Raw genomic sequence first — 16,343 nt, forward strand, 5'->3', positions numbered from 1 at the left:
ATGGTTTTGAAAGTCTGCAGCTGAACTCCTGATGGTAGTCAGAAGGCCATTTCTTCAGGTTGTTAGTATTTGCCTTTGGGAACATTCAGAGATACAGATGAGAAATTCTTGATCATCTATATCTAAACTCCACACCATCTTCTTAAGGATCTGGGTATTTTTAAGATGCCAATATATTCAGACTGTACAACTTAAGTCCTTTATTTCCACTGAACTGCATATCTGCCCTGGCTTGGGTACTGGTTTTGTTTGTTTGTTTGTTTGTTTTGCTTTTCAGTGTTCTTAAACACTTGGAAACAGAAAAGGGTTTTGTTTTTTTTTTTTTTTTTTTAGCAAGCTTAAAAGGTTTAGTCCTTCAGCTATTAATATTTTCTTGTCGTAAATGGTGGCAGTACAGCTCTTAATTTCTGGATTCCTCTCGTATTTTGAGTCTGTCTACTAACTCTCTAAAAATGGGCAAAAATCTGATAAATTTTGCTACAAATGGAGAAATTAAATGGAGATTCTAATTAATTTTTTATGATTTTTTTTAGTAACAATCTAGTGAAAATCAGTTCAAAGGTTCTACATACTTTAGATGAACAGACAGAAAAAATGTTATAAATATTAAAAAGGTTAAAAAATAAAAATTCTTCTGACTGCAATTTGTCCACCATCACTCAGAAGACACACATTATATTAGGCTCACTGACCTTTGATTTGAGACTAAATGAAGGAAAGAAGTATCATTATGTGGTGAATGAATGATCCAGAATTTAAAATGAATTAAGTCTGAAATAAACTTTTCCATAAGCAGCAAATCTACAACTTTGTGTTTCAAAGTCTTTTTCAGTATAAGCCAAAAAATATAAAATGTAGCACTATAATGAGATGTGGTGTAACAAGAATAAGATAATGACATCCTCTAGTTATGGAAGCCTTATTTAATAGTCTCATATCACATTACCTCCAGCCTGAAAATATACTCCCTGGGACTAACAACAACAGCATGATAATACTAGGAATTTATGTAGCACCTCACCCAACGAGGCCAAGGCACTTGGCAAATAATATAACATTAACTTCTAGGTAGAGAGCATCATTCTTCCTAATATACACACAGGAGACTGTAAGACTGCCATTAAGAGGGGAAGATAACTTGGCCAGCAAAATAAGCCCAAAATGTTGAGTGGATTTTAGTGATGTGACTAATGTTTTATGAAGCACAATAGGATACAATCCTCCCACATGACTTAACCAAAAAGCTCTGTTAACTTTGAATTGTGGTTGTTTTACTTGCCTCACTTAAAGTACCTTTCAACAACATTGAAGTTAAAATCTAAAATACACTGAAATTTGGAAAACCTTAGAAAATTATCATTTTTGTTCCTCTTAGATACTATACTTTAGGAAATTGAAAAACTGTTTTGGTAGCCGGCCCAACTGTGGATTAATTTCAGTTCACATTCTATGGATCCACAAGAGCAGATTTTGTATACCTAAAGGATTCTCAATGTGCCTGCAATTTGGTGTCAGAGAAGGAATCACCACTGGGGCTATAGTTTTGTATTTTAGCCTTGACCATTTGGGACTAATATTGTTTCAGTACATCATCAGGCCTTTCCCCTTTTACAAAACTAGAAGCTAATTCAAACATTTATACAAATGAAAGCTTTCTGACATAGATACATATATTTTAAGCCCTTGACCATAAAGTAATAAGTGCTTTCCATTTGGAAATCAGCCATAATGAATGTATCATTGAATAAAAAGGGACTACTTGGATCATTGTTTCAGTAATAAGGTTGAAGAGGTGTTGAGTGTGTATTCAAAGAAGGAGGGATAATCTGAGAGATTCTAAATTAGTGGTAGTTCATAATGTTTGTGGATCCTGTTCACAATATCTGATTCACTGAAACATGTGTAGGATATAACTGATAACATGAAATATATTCTATTAATCAGAGAAAATTAACTAGAAGAATGTTCTTATGCATACCGGTCAGTCAGACTTCTTAGCATTTCACTGGGCAAAAAAAATCACATGACCTTTGACCTGATGTTCCATCAAGGAAAGCTGAGTATTTTGGATTTATTTAGAGGTCCTGGGTTCAAATTCCAGTACTGCTGCATTGTGACCTTAGGTACCTGTTTGGGCCTCATCTGTAAAATAATGGTCCTGAGATAGGCCAACCTACTGGAGGACTGTGTTTGGTTCTAAGAAGGGCTGAGGAGCTGGAGGTGGAGGCAGTCAGGGTGGTGAAGGGCCTTCCGAGTCTAGGTTATGTGAGGATTGGCTGAGCAACTGGGCTAGGGGGGAGAGGAAGATGGCTGCCTTTCAAGCATTTCAAGGCATAGCATAGGGAGAAGAAACCAGATATGTTCTATTTGGTTCCAGAGGACAGAACTAGAAACAAAGACTGAAAGTCACAAACTGGTCAATCTTAGCCTGAGATCACAAAAGACTGGATGGTGATTAAAGCTACTGAAAAGCAGAGTGGGCTGCCTGAGAAGGAGGTGGGGTCCCCTTCCTGGGAAGGTCCCAGAGCCACTTATATGTCTGAGAGAGGAGATTTCTTCTATGGACAGGTTTGATTGGATGGCTGCCAAAGACCCTCCAGCTCTGAAGCTGTGTCCTCACCTCAGCAGGGCTCTGGCAGCATCACTGACCTGTAAGTCATCCATGTGTTGCAAGCAAGCCTCATTCTCCACGTTGTCTCGGTAGGACAACAACTCAGCATCTACCATCTCTCTGTCAGCCATCATTAGGACACTCATCTGTTCCCGTGGGCGAAGCCGGGGTGGTGCTGGGTCCTTGCTTAGGCCGGCTCCCTTCTGGCTTCCTGTTACCTGCACTGCAGACACACCAATGTAAAGGTCTTTGGAGTTCCACTTGACTCCAGGCTGAGCTCCAGAGCCTCGGAATCCTGCAGCCTCTGGAGTGTGAGGGGAGACTTCCCGGCTATAATCCCTTATTCCTTCAGTGGGGCTGATTGTCTCAGAGACACATTGCTTGGAACTGGGGCTCTGCTTTCTGATACTTGGTTGTTCTAGACTCAGTGCAGTGGAGAGCAGTTTCTCCTGTCTCGGCTGGAAGTACTCAGGGTTCAATTTATGCTTTTTGGGAGCAGGATAATCTTTGTGGCTCTCACTGCTATAGTAATTAGAGGGCTCAGACCTAGGTCTTCTTAGCTCTGTAAGGAAAGCAGAAAGGGCAGTCAGGAGCAGGAATGGAACAAGAACTCCCACAGAGTAAGCACTTGGGAGACAAAGCTCCAAGTCAGTACTCAAAATCTTATCCCAACTATTTAAACATTTTAAACTACATACTCTATACTTAGACAATTCTCTTTTGGGAAACTTGAATTTCCTGCAGGTGCATAGACTTCCTGTTATCTTTTATACAATTTGTGAGAGGAGCAAAAGGGGAGCAGCTGGTGCTCCTGAAGCTAAAGGGACAAGCAGAGTCAGCAAAGGAAATGGATCTACGTGCATAACACACATTGTTCTTTCAAGTAAACTTCAAGAGAGAATAAAAACCATAGTAAATTCTGAGGAACAAAAGATAGAATCCTGAAGAGGTGATTATTTCGGTTTGTTTTTACCTGGATTTGTACTTGCAATAACAGTGATTCCCTTTTGTGGTTCTGAGGAGGTGATGGTTTCCCCATGCCACTGGGTTATCCAGCTGTTGGTATGGGATTCTCCACTTGGAGGGCAATGGATTCTGGGGTTCTGTCCGAGCTGAACCTGCTCATCTCTCTGCAGCTGCTCCAGACACTCTGCCAATTTCACGTGACCCCGGGACCGGGCAATTGACAGAGGCAGCCTTCCCAGGGAGTCAGGAATAGAAATAGCTCGGCGGTCCCATTTGTACAGCACAACAGCAGCATCCATGTGTCCCAGAGCGCATGCCCACATCTAAAAAGTACAGTGACAAGAAGGGTACCTTTTCAGAAAGCTTTCTGAAACCTGTCTTTTAGCCAACCTTCATGGGCTCCGTAGTGCTCTCAAATTTCTTCTGAGAATTGTGGTTTTTTTTTTCCCCCACTGCCAAGCTTAATGGAATTATGTAAAATAAAAACATCAAAAATAATTTTAATAAATGCCATATAGAAATGAAATGTAATAGTATGGAACCAGGAAATTCCCACTTCTAAGTTAAGAAAACTGCATTATGAAGAAATTCATTCTTCTTTCTTACCAGAGGAGTGCATGAGAAGTGATCCACATTCAAAGGGTCAACCTCCAATTCTAAATCAATGCTATCAGCATGCTTAGTTCTGAAAGGAAGTAACAGGAATTACTCAGCTTATGACATAATCAAAACTTTTCACAACAATGAAAACTGACATCTAATATCCTGGAAATAAGTGTTGCATTGGCTTAGTGATTTGGAAAATTTATCAATAGCCCAACCATATATCATGCAGCCATAACCTACAGGAAATCAAGGAGGTCAACCTTAGGATCAGTCCCCAATTGAGTGTTTACAGGGAAGCATTCATTAAGTCTCTCCACAAATGTTGGTAGGGCGAGCTTTCTCCAATTCTATGGAGTTAAAGGAATGGCAAGAGATGAAGCCTTCTCTGTGGGTGGGCCTTCTGGAAGGAAGCTCCATGTCAAGGGTCATGAGTTCCTTCCCCCCCCCCCCCAATCTTCCCCATCAGCCGCACACGCCTTACCGCCATTTGATGAGGGTCTGGATCAGTGTGGCGTAGCCCTGGGCTGCAGCTAGGTGCAAGAGGGTCATTCCCCGGAAAGTCTTGGAGTGGATGAGGTGCTTAGACTTGGCCCAGCAGGCGCGACTCATCATCTTTTCACAAACCACCACCACCCGGCTCTCGAAGCAGCTCCCCATAGTCCCGGTCCCAGATGCACACTGCAATGACCAAGCACAGATTAGCTCCTGATTTTTCACTGCGCCAAGGAAGCAGATTCCAGACTTGGCCACTGCTCTGCTGTCCTGCCCTTAAGTGCCAGCAAGGATTGAGAGAGAACGTGGAAAAGAGAAAGCTAGAGCAAAAGTCACTGTGGAACAGTTTGTCAGACTGGAGTACAGCTGACATTGTGGATATTCCTTTGGTGTCCACTTATCGGGAAGTCTAGTGATACTGAAAAGAGGTTGTGGCAGGTAGAATGTGCACTGCAGTAGACAATTAGAGCCGCTTTCCTCATGTCCTCCTCCCGGAGGGATACACATGATTTTAGTTTCTTTGCTCTTAGATCACTTTTGTTCTTCCTTTCAGCAAAAGAGGGGACCTCATTTTATACTTGGTAATAGAGAATGCTACAGCTCAGTGGCTCCTACCTCATTCCTACACTTTCTTCTCAGCAGAAAACCCTGCATCAGATTTCAATGGAAAAAGAGAAGTCATTTCTCTGAGCTTCCTCTCCCTTTCTTTATAACTTAAAACTCCTTGACATCATCCCCTATCCTCTCCTTCTGTATTCTGGTCTTTGATCAAGAGGTGACCCTTCTCCTTAAAGTCCATTCCCCTTCTTGTCTCCAGGCTCCCACTTCCTTCCTTCTCCTTTGGTATTCTATCCTCCACTTAGCTGCCAAAGTGATCTTCCTAAAGTACAGGTCTAACTATTTCTGATCACCAACTTCCCCTACTCTAATGGCTCCTTATCACCTCCAGGATTAAATAGGATGCTTTTGTTTGGTGTTTATAACCTTTTTTCTTCTTTCCAGTCTTCTTACACTTTACACCTTTCCAAATACTTTGTTACACAGTAATACTAGCAGGTATTGCTGGATATATCCAGGAATGCTGTTCACAGAATAAGGCACTCCATTTCCTAATTCCCACCATTTTCACGGGCTTTTCTTGGAACGCTCTTCCTCCTCATCTCTGCCTCCTGGCTTTCTGGCTTTCTTCAAGTCCTAGCTAAAAGCAAATCTTTGCCAGGAAACCTTTTCTGATCTCCCTTAATTCCAGTACCTTTTCTGTGCTAATTATCTCCAACTTATTTTGTATATAGCTTTTTGGTTTAAATGTTGTTTTCTCATTAGCTCTTTGACAGCAGGGATTGTTCTATGTCTTTTCCATTCCCAGCATATAGCAAAGTACACAGTAGGTGCTTAATATTTATTGATTCCTCCCAAATCTTCAGTCTCTTCCATTCTACTGTTATATCCTCTGCTTCCTAGAAACATATCTAGATTTCCCTATCCTTTTTTTAAAAAATCGAAAGCAATTCACTTTTTGTCATCCTAGATTTTTCTTCTCTTTCACAGTAAAACTAGGAAAAACTGTATATACTTGTGGTTTCTACTTCCTCTCTTTTCCCTCACTTCTTAACTTCTTATTGTCTCCCAATTTCCTAAAATCCGACTTTTAATCTCAGCAGTGACTGAAATTGCTTTCAACAAAATTACTAATGATTTATTAATTTCTAAAATCAATTGCCTTTTCTCAATCTTGATTCTTCTTGACCTCTTTTGACCATCATCAGAAGTCTTAGCCATTTGACACTCTTGATTACTTTCTCCTCCTGCATATTCTCTCTGAATTTGCATGGTATTTCTCTTTCTTGGTTTTTTCCCCACATGTCTGACCAATCTTCAGTCTCCTTTGTAGGATTACTATTTCTCTCCTTCTCTGTAAGGGATGTACTAGAGGACCCAGGATATTGTCCCAAGCTCTCTCCTTTTCTCTCTACTCTCTATGTCTCTAAGTAACCTCATCAACTCCCATAGGTTTCACTCTCATCTCTAAGCAGATGATTGCCAGGTCTATTATATCTAGCCCTAGTCTCTTTCCTGCCTTTCTAGTCCTATCTTACCTATTTTCTTTTGGATCCAATTCCAAATGGATGTCACATACATATCTCTAACTTAGTATGTCTAGAAGAGAATGTATTCTCTTTTTCTAACAAGCTCACTACTCATCCTAAATTTCAAATCTCTGTCAAGAATACCACAATCCCTCTAGTTACCCTGATTCTGAATCTTGAAATCATCCTTTACTTTGCATTCTTTCTTACTTCCCATATCCAAGCAATTGCCAAACTTTGTGAATTTTTACCTCCACAATGTCTCTTATAATTCATCTTTCTACTCACTTGGCCCCCATCCAGGTTCAGGCTCTCATCATCTTTTACCTGTCTAGTGCTGTCACTTTCTAATTGGTTTTCCTGCCTCTTCCCAATCCCTCTTTCTGTATAGCTACTAACATGATTTTCCCAAGCCATAGGTCTGACCATGTCCTTTGCTTGCTTAAAAAGCTTCGCTCACTCCCTATTGCCTTTTAAAATAAACTACAAACTCCACTATTTGGCACTACTTAAAAGTTTGCATAATTTGGAGCCATCACCTTTCCAAACTTTTTACATATTATTCCTCTTTGTGAGTACAAATTTTTCCCCATGCAAGGGACTCCATCTTTATGATTTTACAAAAGTCAGTTTTTGTACTTGCAATGTATCTTTTTCTCTCCTCCAGCTCCCAGAATCCTTAATTCATAGTTCATAGGGTGTCTTTCCCTATTCCCCCCAAATTATTTTGCATTTATCTACAAGTGTGCATATTGCTTTTCTTGGTGAATTATAAGCTGCTTAATGGGAGGGTCTAACTTTATATTATTTATTTTTATCGTTAGCACTCAGCACAGAGATATGCACATACTGGATTATCTCCTTTTAGTAGAATTATTTTCTTCAAACTTTTCAAACACTAGGAAGATTCTAACATCAAATGTCCAGGAGAACACAGGAAAGAATAATTCTGGAATTTTAAATATTTTTTCCCCTGAATGAGTTGAAAGGTCAAAATCAAAATTAATATCTGAGTTGCTTTTCAGCAGCTTTGAGATATCAGTGTCACAAGTTACTCAGATCCCTAGCCTAGCATTCCTATTTCAGTTGTTTGAGAAAATTTTTTTTCAGATCAATCTTATAAAATGCAATTACTGTGAGGCTACTGCTTCTTTATACACTCTTTAGTGAATCATCTGTTATATTTGAAAAGAATTTGTTGGGAAGGTGGGGATCAGATAATGGATGCAAAGCTGTCTCCATTAGAGCTATAAAAGTTTCATTAAGAAGCACAGCAAGGGGTCCCTGATGCATAGCATATTAGGAAACTAAAGCAAAGGTAATTCTGGATACACAAAAATGTTTACTGTCACTTAGGTGGAGAATGGAGAAAGAAGCTCCTGATCGTTTCCTTTTTTTTTTTTTTTTTTTTTTTTTTTTTAAATTTTCATCACATTAAGCAGATACTGACTGACTGTCCTAATCACCTTTTAATTATTGAGAGTTATGGAAGTCAAAGGTGTCATACTAATAATGTCACTTGCCAGGTGATTTAAATTTTATAGTCCTCATGATGACATTGAACACATATGTCCTTCTCACACAACCTGGTATTTTGTAATAAGAGGGGAACCTGTCTTTACTTCATTGGGATCTTCATGCCTGTTAAGGAGCTAGATTACCTGGGCAAATATATGGGAGGCCTAGACAGAAATCACATAGGACTGGTAGGTGGGGGGTGGGTCGTGAGCTTCATAGCTAGAGGGATGAGGTCATACTGACTGGAGGATCTTAACCTTTGTGGGAAAAGCATTCTAGTCCTAGTGTTCCCTGTCTTGATCCATTTCTCAAAGTGGAAAAGAATGATGTGAAAACAACACCTCATAGGAGGGGAAGATAAAAAGTGCAATATACTCTATTTTACTTGAGATCCAAGTATTAGCTGTTACTTCCCTAAGTAGCCCTCTCCATGAGGAATTCCATTGGTAGTCTAAAGCCTCTTCAGAACTCTGCCAATTCTTGCTTAGCTTCACAAAATGGATTACTAATTGGACCTCTTATAGTCATGGGGTTCCTGAAGTCTTTGGGGAGTTCTGTGCATCTGACACTGTAATTTCTGTTAAAACTTAAGAGATATATAGCTATAGATATATGTAAAAATACACACATATACATGTGTGTGTGTGTATGTATGTATATGTATGTGTATATTTGTATGAATGAATCCTGGGATGCAAAATATAACGATATAGAATAATTATTGAAATGTTCTCTGAAGACACTTTTTACACTGAGCATTTGCATCTTTGTCAAAGACTAATTGTTTAACCATATTTTATACTTGTATATTGTCTTTGTACATAATATTTATATATTTCTATATTATTTGTACTCAAAAGAGACATAAGAATTCCCACACTGGAAACTTAACATTCATTAACATTAACATTAACATTATAGCCTCTATTTTTATAGTCAGAAGTCAGATGAATGAAATCTTAGGTGGATCAACAAGATCCAGAAACCACCAACAGATCCCTAGAGGACTGAAGAATCCCCTCTGAAGATGCTGGGGAGGTTCCCTGGCTCTGCAGCACTCTCAGCAGAAGGAAGTTAGTTTTTAGGGAAGTATTTGTGATACTATCTCAGCCTCATTCTCTCCACATCTCATACTTGTGCCTGGCTTCCTCCATTCCCGCTCCCGTTGCTGCCTCCACTGCTACCGCCTCCAACACCCTGTTTGTGCTGCTGGGATCCCGTCATCTCAGCCATCCTCCTTTCCATCTGCTCCAGCCTCTCCAGGATGGACATCCTGAACTGGTTATCTAGGACAGAACAAGAAAAAGCACGAGGTTATGTCCCTGAAAAAAAGATTCTACCAACCAACTATGGATAAACATGGCTTTTTGAGAGATTGTCATCAAAAAATTCTAAGAGTCTGTGACAGTTGCTGTTTTCCCCTTCTCCAATGTGAGGATCAGATTTTCTGACCATATGTTGTTACCTACAGACCACAGAACAGTTCTTAGATAAAGGGGAGCTCACTGCCATGAATAGCCTTTTGTAGGAATTCTGGTCAGCTAATTTTCAGGCTGCCAAATTACCCCCAGAGCTGTTTCCATTGAAGGCTGAGGTGTTTAGAAAGACATGGCAAATGAGCCTTTGGCAGATGAGAAGAAAGCTAATGTGATACACCTAGAAGAGGAGGTAACAATCCTGATCAAAACTGAGCAGAGCCTGGAGAGCCATTTTAGCTGAACAAAGTGAGCTTCATCAAAGACCACTTGTCCTGTCCCATGGCTCTGACACCTAGATTGGGCCATCTGGGCAGATAGGCGACTATGCAGAAGAGTTTCATAAAGTGTAGAGAATTAACTGCCTAAGCCTCTTGAGTTCTTCTAAAGCATAACATCTGGCTTTTATGAAGACAAGTTTTATTTTTTATTTAAGGAACTAGCAGAACTTCCTCAATCTATAAGGTAGGACTTTGGGCCTCTGAAGTGTATAAGCAGCTTTGCCCAGGAGAAACATTTGTTTAACTCATTTAAAAAAGGCATTTACATGTAGGTTTAATTCTTCCCTTCCCACCACCCCTCCCCTAGATGACAAATAATTCAATATATGTTAAATATAGTAAAATATGTTAAATCCAATATATGTACATATATTTATACAATTATCTTGTTGCACAAGGAAAATCAAATCAAAAAGGAAAAAAAATAAGAAAATAAAATGCAACCAAAAACAACAAAAAGAGTAAGAATGCTATGTTGTGGTCCACACTCAGACACCTCAGTCCTCTTTCTGGGTATAGATGGCTCTCTTCATCACAAGATCATTGGAACTGGCCTCAATCATCTCATTACTGAAAAAAGCCATGTCCATCAGAATTGATCATTGTACAGTCTTCTTGTTGCTAGATATAATGATCTCCTGGTTCTGCTCATTTCACTCAACATCAGTTCATGCCTCTCCAAGCCTCTGAAATCATCCTGCTGGTCATCTCTTACAAAAAAATTATATTCCATAACATTCATATATACTATAACTTATTTAGCCATTCCCTAATTGATGAGCAGCCATTCAGTTTCCAGTTTCTTGCTACTACAAAAAAGGCTGCCACAAACATTTCTGCACATGGAGGTCCTTTTCCCCTTTTTATGATCTCTTTGAAATACAGCTCAGTAGAAACACTGATGGATCAAAGGATGTGCAGAGTCTAATAGCTCATTGGGCATAAAAACAGATCTTTTTCCAAACTACAGGTGACTTTTAGTCCCTGATAGACAAATGATTTCTTCCATGAATTCTTAATTTGGCTTCCCCTACACTTATTTGCTGAACACGGCCATCTGATTATCCTGCCAACAGATCAAATTCACTGTATCCAAAAAAGTCACCAGCTTTCTTCTGAAACTTATTCTATTCCTAACTTCCCCATTTCTTTTGACAACACTATCATTTCCCCAGTCACCCAGGCTCAACATCCCAGAGTCATTCTTGATTCTTTCCTCTCACTCACCCCTCCAACAGTTGACATTTTCTGCCTCCATGCCTTTATATATGCTTTTGCTAAGTGTTGGAATTAATTCTATCCCTCATGTTCTCCTGTTGTGTATTTTAAAATAATTGATATATAGTGACATATGTGCATATATATACACACACACACACACACACAAACATAGCTTGAAGTTCTGCAAAGCTCTTTTTATAATTCTATCACTGGATCCTCATAATAACCTTATGAGGTTGATACTACAGGTATTATCCCCATTTTATAAATGAGAAAACTGAGGCTCCAAGTGGTGACCTTATATATCAGTGGTCACAGAGCCAAGCATAAAAAGTGGGATTTGAATCCAAACCTCCCTGCATCCAAGTCCATTGCTCTTCCTACTATTCTATGCTGCTTCTCATCATTCTTTTTGTCAATGGCTCAGGTGTCACTTTTGATTAATTAGAGAAGATTCTTCCTGCTTTCAACCGCTCAGGCCACTTAGTTTAGCATCTTCCATACTCTTAATCGTTATTCTACTTGTAAGTTTCTTGAGGATGTGAATTATGCCAGTTTTCATTATAGTATCCCTGCTGTTGCAGGGCACAGGGCATTGTATATAGTAGCTACTTAATAACTTTTTTGCATTAGAAAGAACTTTGAGAAAGGTTTATGAGGTTCTGTGTTTCCTTCATTTTTTTCCATGGAGTCTTTCATGATAATACATTTTAAAATTAATGAATAATCAATTTTACTGTTAGGGGTGTCCATGCTATTTCACATAATATTAGTTATTCCTATAATGCTTTGAAGTTTACAAAGTGCTTCCTTCCTCCCACCAGTCATATTCCTGTGAGAAAGGCAGAAGATATTTTATTGTGTTCTCATCTCTTTGTAAAATGATGCTAATAATTACTTACAGTGCCTACTTCCTAGGGTTATGATGAGAAAGTACTGTATAAAGGGGATTGATAATCATTGTCTTCATTTTGTAGCTTTTTTGAGGTTCCATGAGGTGGAGGAACTTACCCAGGCTTACGCTGTTAGACAATGTCAGAACCAAGGGGGACCGTGGCACCAAAAAATAGGAGCAGCTGATAGAATTGATGAATAGAAAGCTAAAACAGGGCTGGAATGTACAAGACTTTTAAATCAATCAATCAATCAATAAAAATTTATTAAGTGCCCATATATGTTCCAGGTACTGTGCTAAATGCTATCAATACAAAAAAAGGCAAAAGACAGTAACCCAGAATCTAATGGGGAAAAAACATGAATAAATCCATAAAAACAAGCTACAGAGAGATAATTAAGAAAGGGAAAGCACTAGAATTAAAAAGGATTGGGGGGGGGGTTCCTGCAGAAAACCAGATTTTAGTAGGAACTTAAAGGAAGATGGAATTCAGTAAGTGAAAATGAGGAGGGAGAGCATTCCAGACATGGGTCACAGCCAGAGAAAATGGAGCTAAGAGACAGAGGTCTTGTTCAGGAAGCAGCTAAAAGGCCAGTGTATGAGACTGAATGGTACATATCAGGGAGTAAGGTATAAGCACCTGGAAAGATAGGAGGGGCTTTGAATCCCAAGCAGAGAAATTTGTATTTGATTCTGGGGGTGACAGGAAACCACTGGACTTTGTTGAATAAGAGTAGGATCTGGACCTTAGGAAAAACAATTTAGTGTTTTGATGGAGAATGGATGGGGTGGGGAAAAACAGGAGGTAGGTTCACCCACTGTCAGGCTATTGTAATGACCCGGGCTTTCCTGGCTTCAGCTCCTAGAGAGAACAGGCCTTTCACGATCCCCCTTAATCTAGCACTTTCCCTTTGTTGGTTATGTCCAGCTTGGCTACTACTTGTCTCCTTTGGGGACAGCTGTCTGCATGCTGCCTTCCTCATTAGAGGGCGATCTCTCCACGGGCCTTTATTAACTCTTCCACTTGCAGCCCAACCGGGCTGTGCACACAGTAGGCACAAATAAATGCTCTATTCACTCAATCCTAGAATGTTGATCTAACACACTCATGCTGACTTCCACCAATTGATCCTGGGTGCCACCACAGTAAAAGGAGGAGGATTGCTTTTAGAATCCCATGGGCTCCTTTTCAGTAAGTTCTTTTTCAAAAATGACAAAAATGAAGAATCACAACTTTTCACTTTATTCCAACTATGTACACGGGGTGGCCCACAGACTAATCCTGTTGTCATGTGCCAAACACACTGATCACACTGTTATAATAGCTAATGCTTTTAAAGGGCTTTAAAGTTGGCAAAGCGGTTTACATATATTAGCTCATTTGATCCTTACATCACCCTGGGAGAGAGGGGCCATTATCATTATCCCTATTTTTTACCAACGAAGAAACTGAGGCTGACGGAAGTCATCCGCGTGCTTACTGTGAACTCTGATGCACTGGGGATACAAAGAAAGGCAAAGGAACACTACTTACAAACTCCAGCTGGGACACACTTCCTCAGGTAGTTCACGTTGTAATGGGGGAGACAACATACAAAGTTATACAAAGGATAAGGGGTAAAGGAGCGGGCCAGTGACCTGGGGGTTGCACAGCGAACAAGAGTCCATTAGTGAACACGCTCCTGGAGAGCAGGACCCGACTTACCCTCTTTTGGGCACCCCAGCAATTAGCAAAGCTCGAGGACGAGCAGGTACTTAATACATGCCCATTGATTAGATTGATTGTCTGAGGGAGGGGGCGGGATTCAAACCCAGGTTTTCTTGCCTCCAAATGCGCCCACGCCTCCCTGTCTCTCTTTGCTGTCAGGCAGCGAGTGAATCTGAACAAAGACTGAGGAGGAGAGTGTTAATTTTCCAACCAGGAACGGGATGAACAATACCAGGCCGGCGGGCGGCTTTGGGAGATTTCAGACCGGAAACCGCCTTGTTTGGTTCTCATCCAGCAAAGTCTAAAGGAAGGGCTCTTCCAAGCTGTCTTTGACCTCACCTTTCAGATACATTTGGATTTAGTTTTGCTTCCCTTAGCACGGTCGGAAACTCTTAGCTCTTCCCCGCGGGGGCAGGGAGAGACCCCTATTTCCCTCTGTCCCTGCCCTGCGCACGCTCTCCCGGAGTGAGGGGGCTTCTAGGCTGAGAGAACCCTCCACTTACTCTCGGGCCTGCCTGCAAATCTCCCTTCCGCCCAATCCGAGTTTCCACAAGGACTGCGCTTGTTTCCGATCTCTCCGGACCCCCGCGCTGGGGATGAACCTTGTATAACATGGGACGGAAAACCCGAAGCCGGCTCGCGCAGCCCGGCAGTCCCCGCAAGCCCGCGCGGCCATGTTTGCCGGGCCAGGCTTTGTTCTAGCAGCGAGTGCTGCAGTGTGCTGCAGTGCAGGGCCGGGCCTCCCCGCCCCCGCCCCCGCCCGCGGCCCCATCGCCAGGCTGATCACGCACGCGGCGCAGACTGACGGCTCCCGGCCCCTTCCCACTGCGCGCCCGTGTCAAAACACTCCAATGTCGATAGCGCTCTCCTTCTGGAAAGGAAGCCCGCATTTGCCGCAGAGGTTAATGGTTTTCCTGTCTGCATGTTTAACACCATTCCCCGTTGCCGTACAGTCAGCGCTTTCCTATTATTAAGCTGCTCAGAAGCAATTATTTGCCTCTTAACAAAACGATATCGTGCTTAACAGCATCTCTGAGCCTCTCGATTCCAAAATGGGAAAGCAGTGACAATTAAAATGAGAAAACATTTATAAATACAAATGGAATGACTGAGCCGGCCCCTCGGAGCATCCTGGAATGGCTGCTCGGATGGTCTGTGTTGATCACTAATCAGACTTATTCTTTCAAATTCCAACTTTCTTCTCTGAAATAATCATTTATATAGCAAGATCAGGCACCTGCTCCCTTGCTAATAAAAGGCACACTTAATTTCCTGAAAGGATTATTTTCCCATTACTGACAATTTGAGTCTTAAGGAGACAATTTTATTTGGTACTATGACCTTACCGTGAGAGTAAAACTCGATCATAAAGTATTTGTTAAATTCACAATAATTCTCCCTTTAAAAATGTGTTAAAAATGTAGCAGGTTATTTGTAGTTATTACTGATCAATGCAGCAAAATTACAAAGTGTCTTTTAAAGATTTTTGCTGATGAATGGTCAGTCATTCTTTTCATCGCGGTCCCTTGAACACAGGATTAAATATGGCAGAACTTGAAGCATAATATATGGTTTGAGGGTGCTGATGGATCGGGCTTCAGTGCTTCCCTTTCTTGTTGTTGTCTAAACAAAGGAAGTGCCGACTCAGCAGAGGGAGATTCCAAGCCAAAGGTTTCCAACACAGCCCCACAACAGGTTTGCCGCAATAGTCTAGCTGGTCTCGCCTTTAGTGAGGGCACGAACAGGGACAAAGGCTCGAGTACTTAATACGTTTCTAGGGCCACACACAGGATCAAGGCGGAGCTAAAAGCTAAGACCCAGCGAATCTGTATGATGCTTAACAAAGAGAGTCAGCGGCTTGGCTTGGCTCCTTCTGAACAGCTTTTGGAGCTTGTTGTGCATTTTTTCTAAAAGCGGCAAGATAGCTCAAGTAGTAAGCACTGTGCATGTAAAACGAAGTTACTGCTTTATTGAAAAATGCTAAATTTGCATCTTTTTATAATATAGGATAGAAAGTGGGCTATAAGTGAAAGAAAAGATAATGATAATAGATTCTTTTCCTACAATCCATATTGGCTTCCTATAGATTTCTGATCGATAGTAATAACAATTATGTTTTTTCATAGAAACACCACGTGACTAGTCAATTTGCCTATAAAAAAATTGGAATTTCAAAAAAAAATTTGGAATTTCTAATCATTTTGCAAAAGTACATGTCATCCACAAAACTTATATTGAAAAGATAAGTTTGTTCTATCATAAAATTGCCAGTGCAAAGGTCAACATACAAAGTTCATAAAAGCTTATACCCATGTTCCCATGTTAAAACTAAAGATCTGCATATGGGAGAGACTACAACAAAAAATGGATTTCCATGACCAAGGGATTTGTTATCAAGTGGCCAGCCAGATTTTAAAATGACACCATTGCCTTAGAATTCATGTTGCAGATCATTTAAAGGGCAATGAAGAGACAGATGATGT

The 16,343-nt window shown here is 40.6% G+C and overlaps 1 protein-coding gene across 13 annotated transcripts in view; it reads right to left on the bottom strand.

Moving 5' to 3' along the window:
- The window catches only part of CAMTA1 (calmodulin binding transcription activator 1), a 1,246,754-nt gene that overhangs the window by 28,181 nt on the left and 1,202,230 nt on the right, over positions 1–16,343 (bottom strand). For 12 of the 13 annotated variants that reach the window (XM_051988655.1, XM_051988653.1, XM_051988652.1 and 9 more), the window contains 5 exons: positions 9,415–9,566; positions 4,665–4,861; positions 4,184–4,262; positions 3,585–3,900; positions 2,650–3,173 (listed from right to left, as the gene is read on the bottom strand). In XM_051988655.1, the coding sequence (XP_051844615.1) occupies positions 2,650–3,173; positions 3,585–3,900; positions 4,184–4,262; positions 4,665–4,861; positions 9,415–9,566 (1,268 nt within the window). Of the gene's footprint in view, positions 1–2,649; positions 3,174–3,584; positions 3,901–4,183; positions 4,263–4,664; positions 4,862–9,414; positions 9,567–14,363; positions 14,547–16,343 lie in introns of those variants that run through there. The other variant, XM_051988663.1, reaches the window with a different exon arrangement.

The sequence above is a fragment of the Antechinus flavipes genome, chromosome 3 (assembly GCF_016432865.1).
Source record: "Antechinus flavipes isolate AdamAnt ecotype Samford, QLD, Australia chromosome 3, AdamAnt_v2, whole genome shotgun sequence".
Classification (NCBI taxonomy): Eukaryota; Metazoa; Chordata; class Mammalia; order Dasyuromorphia; family Dasyuridae; genus Antechinus; species Antechinus flavipes.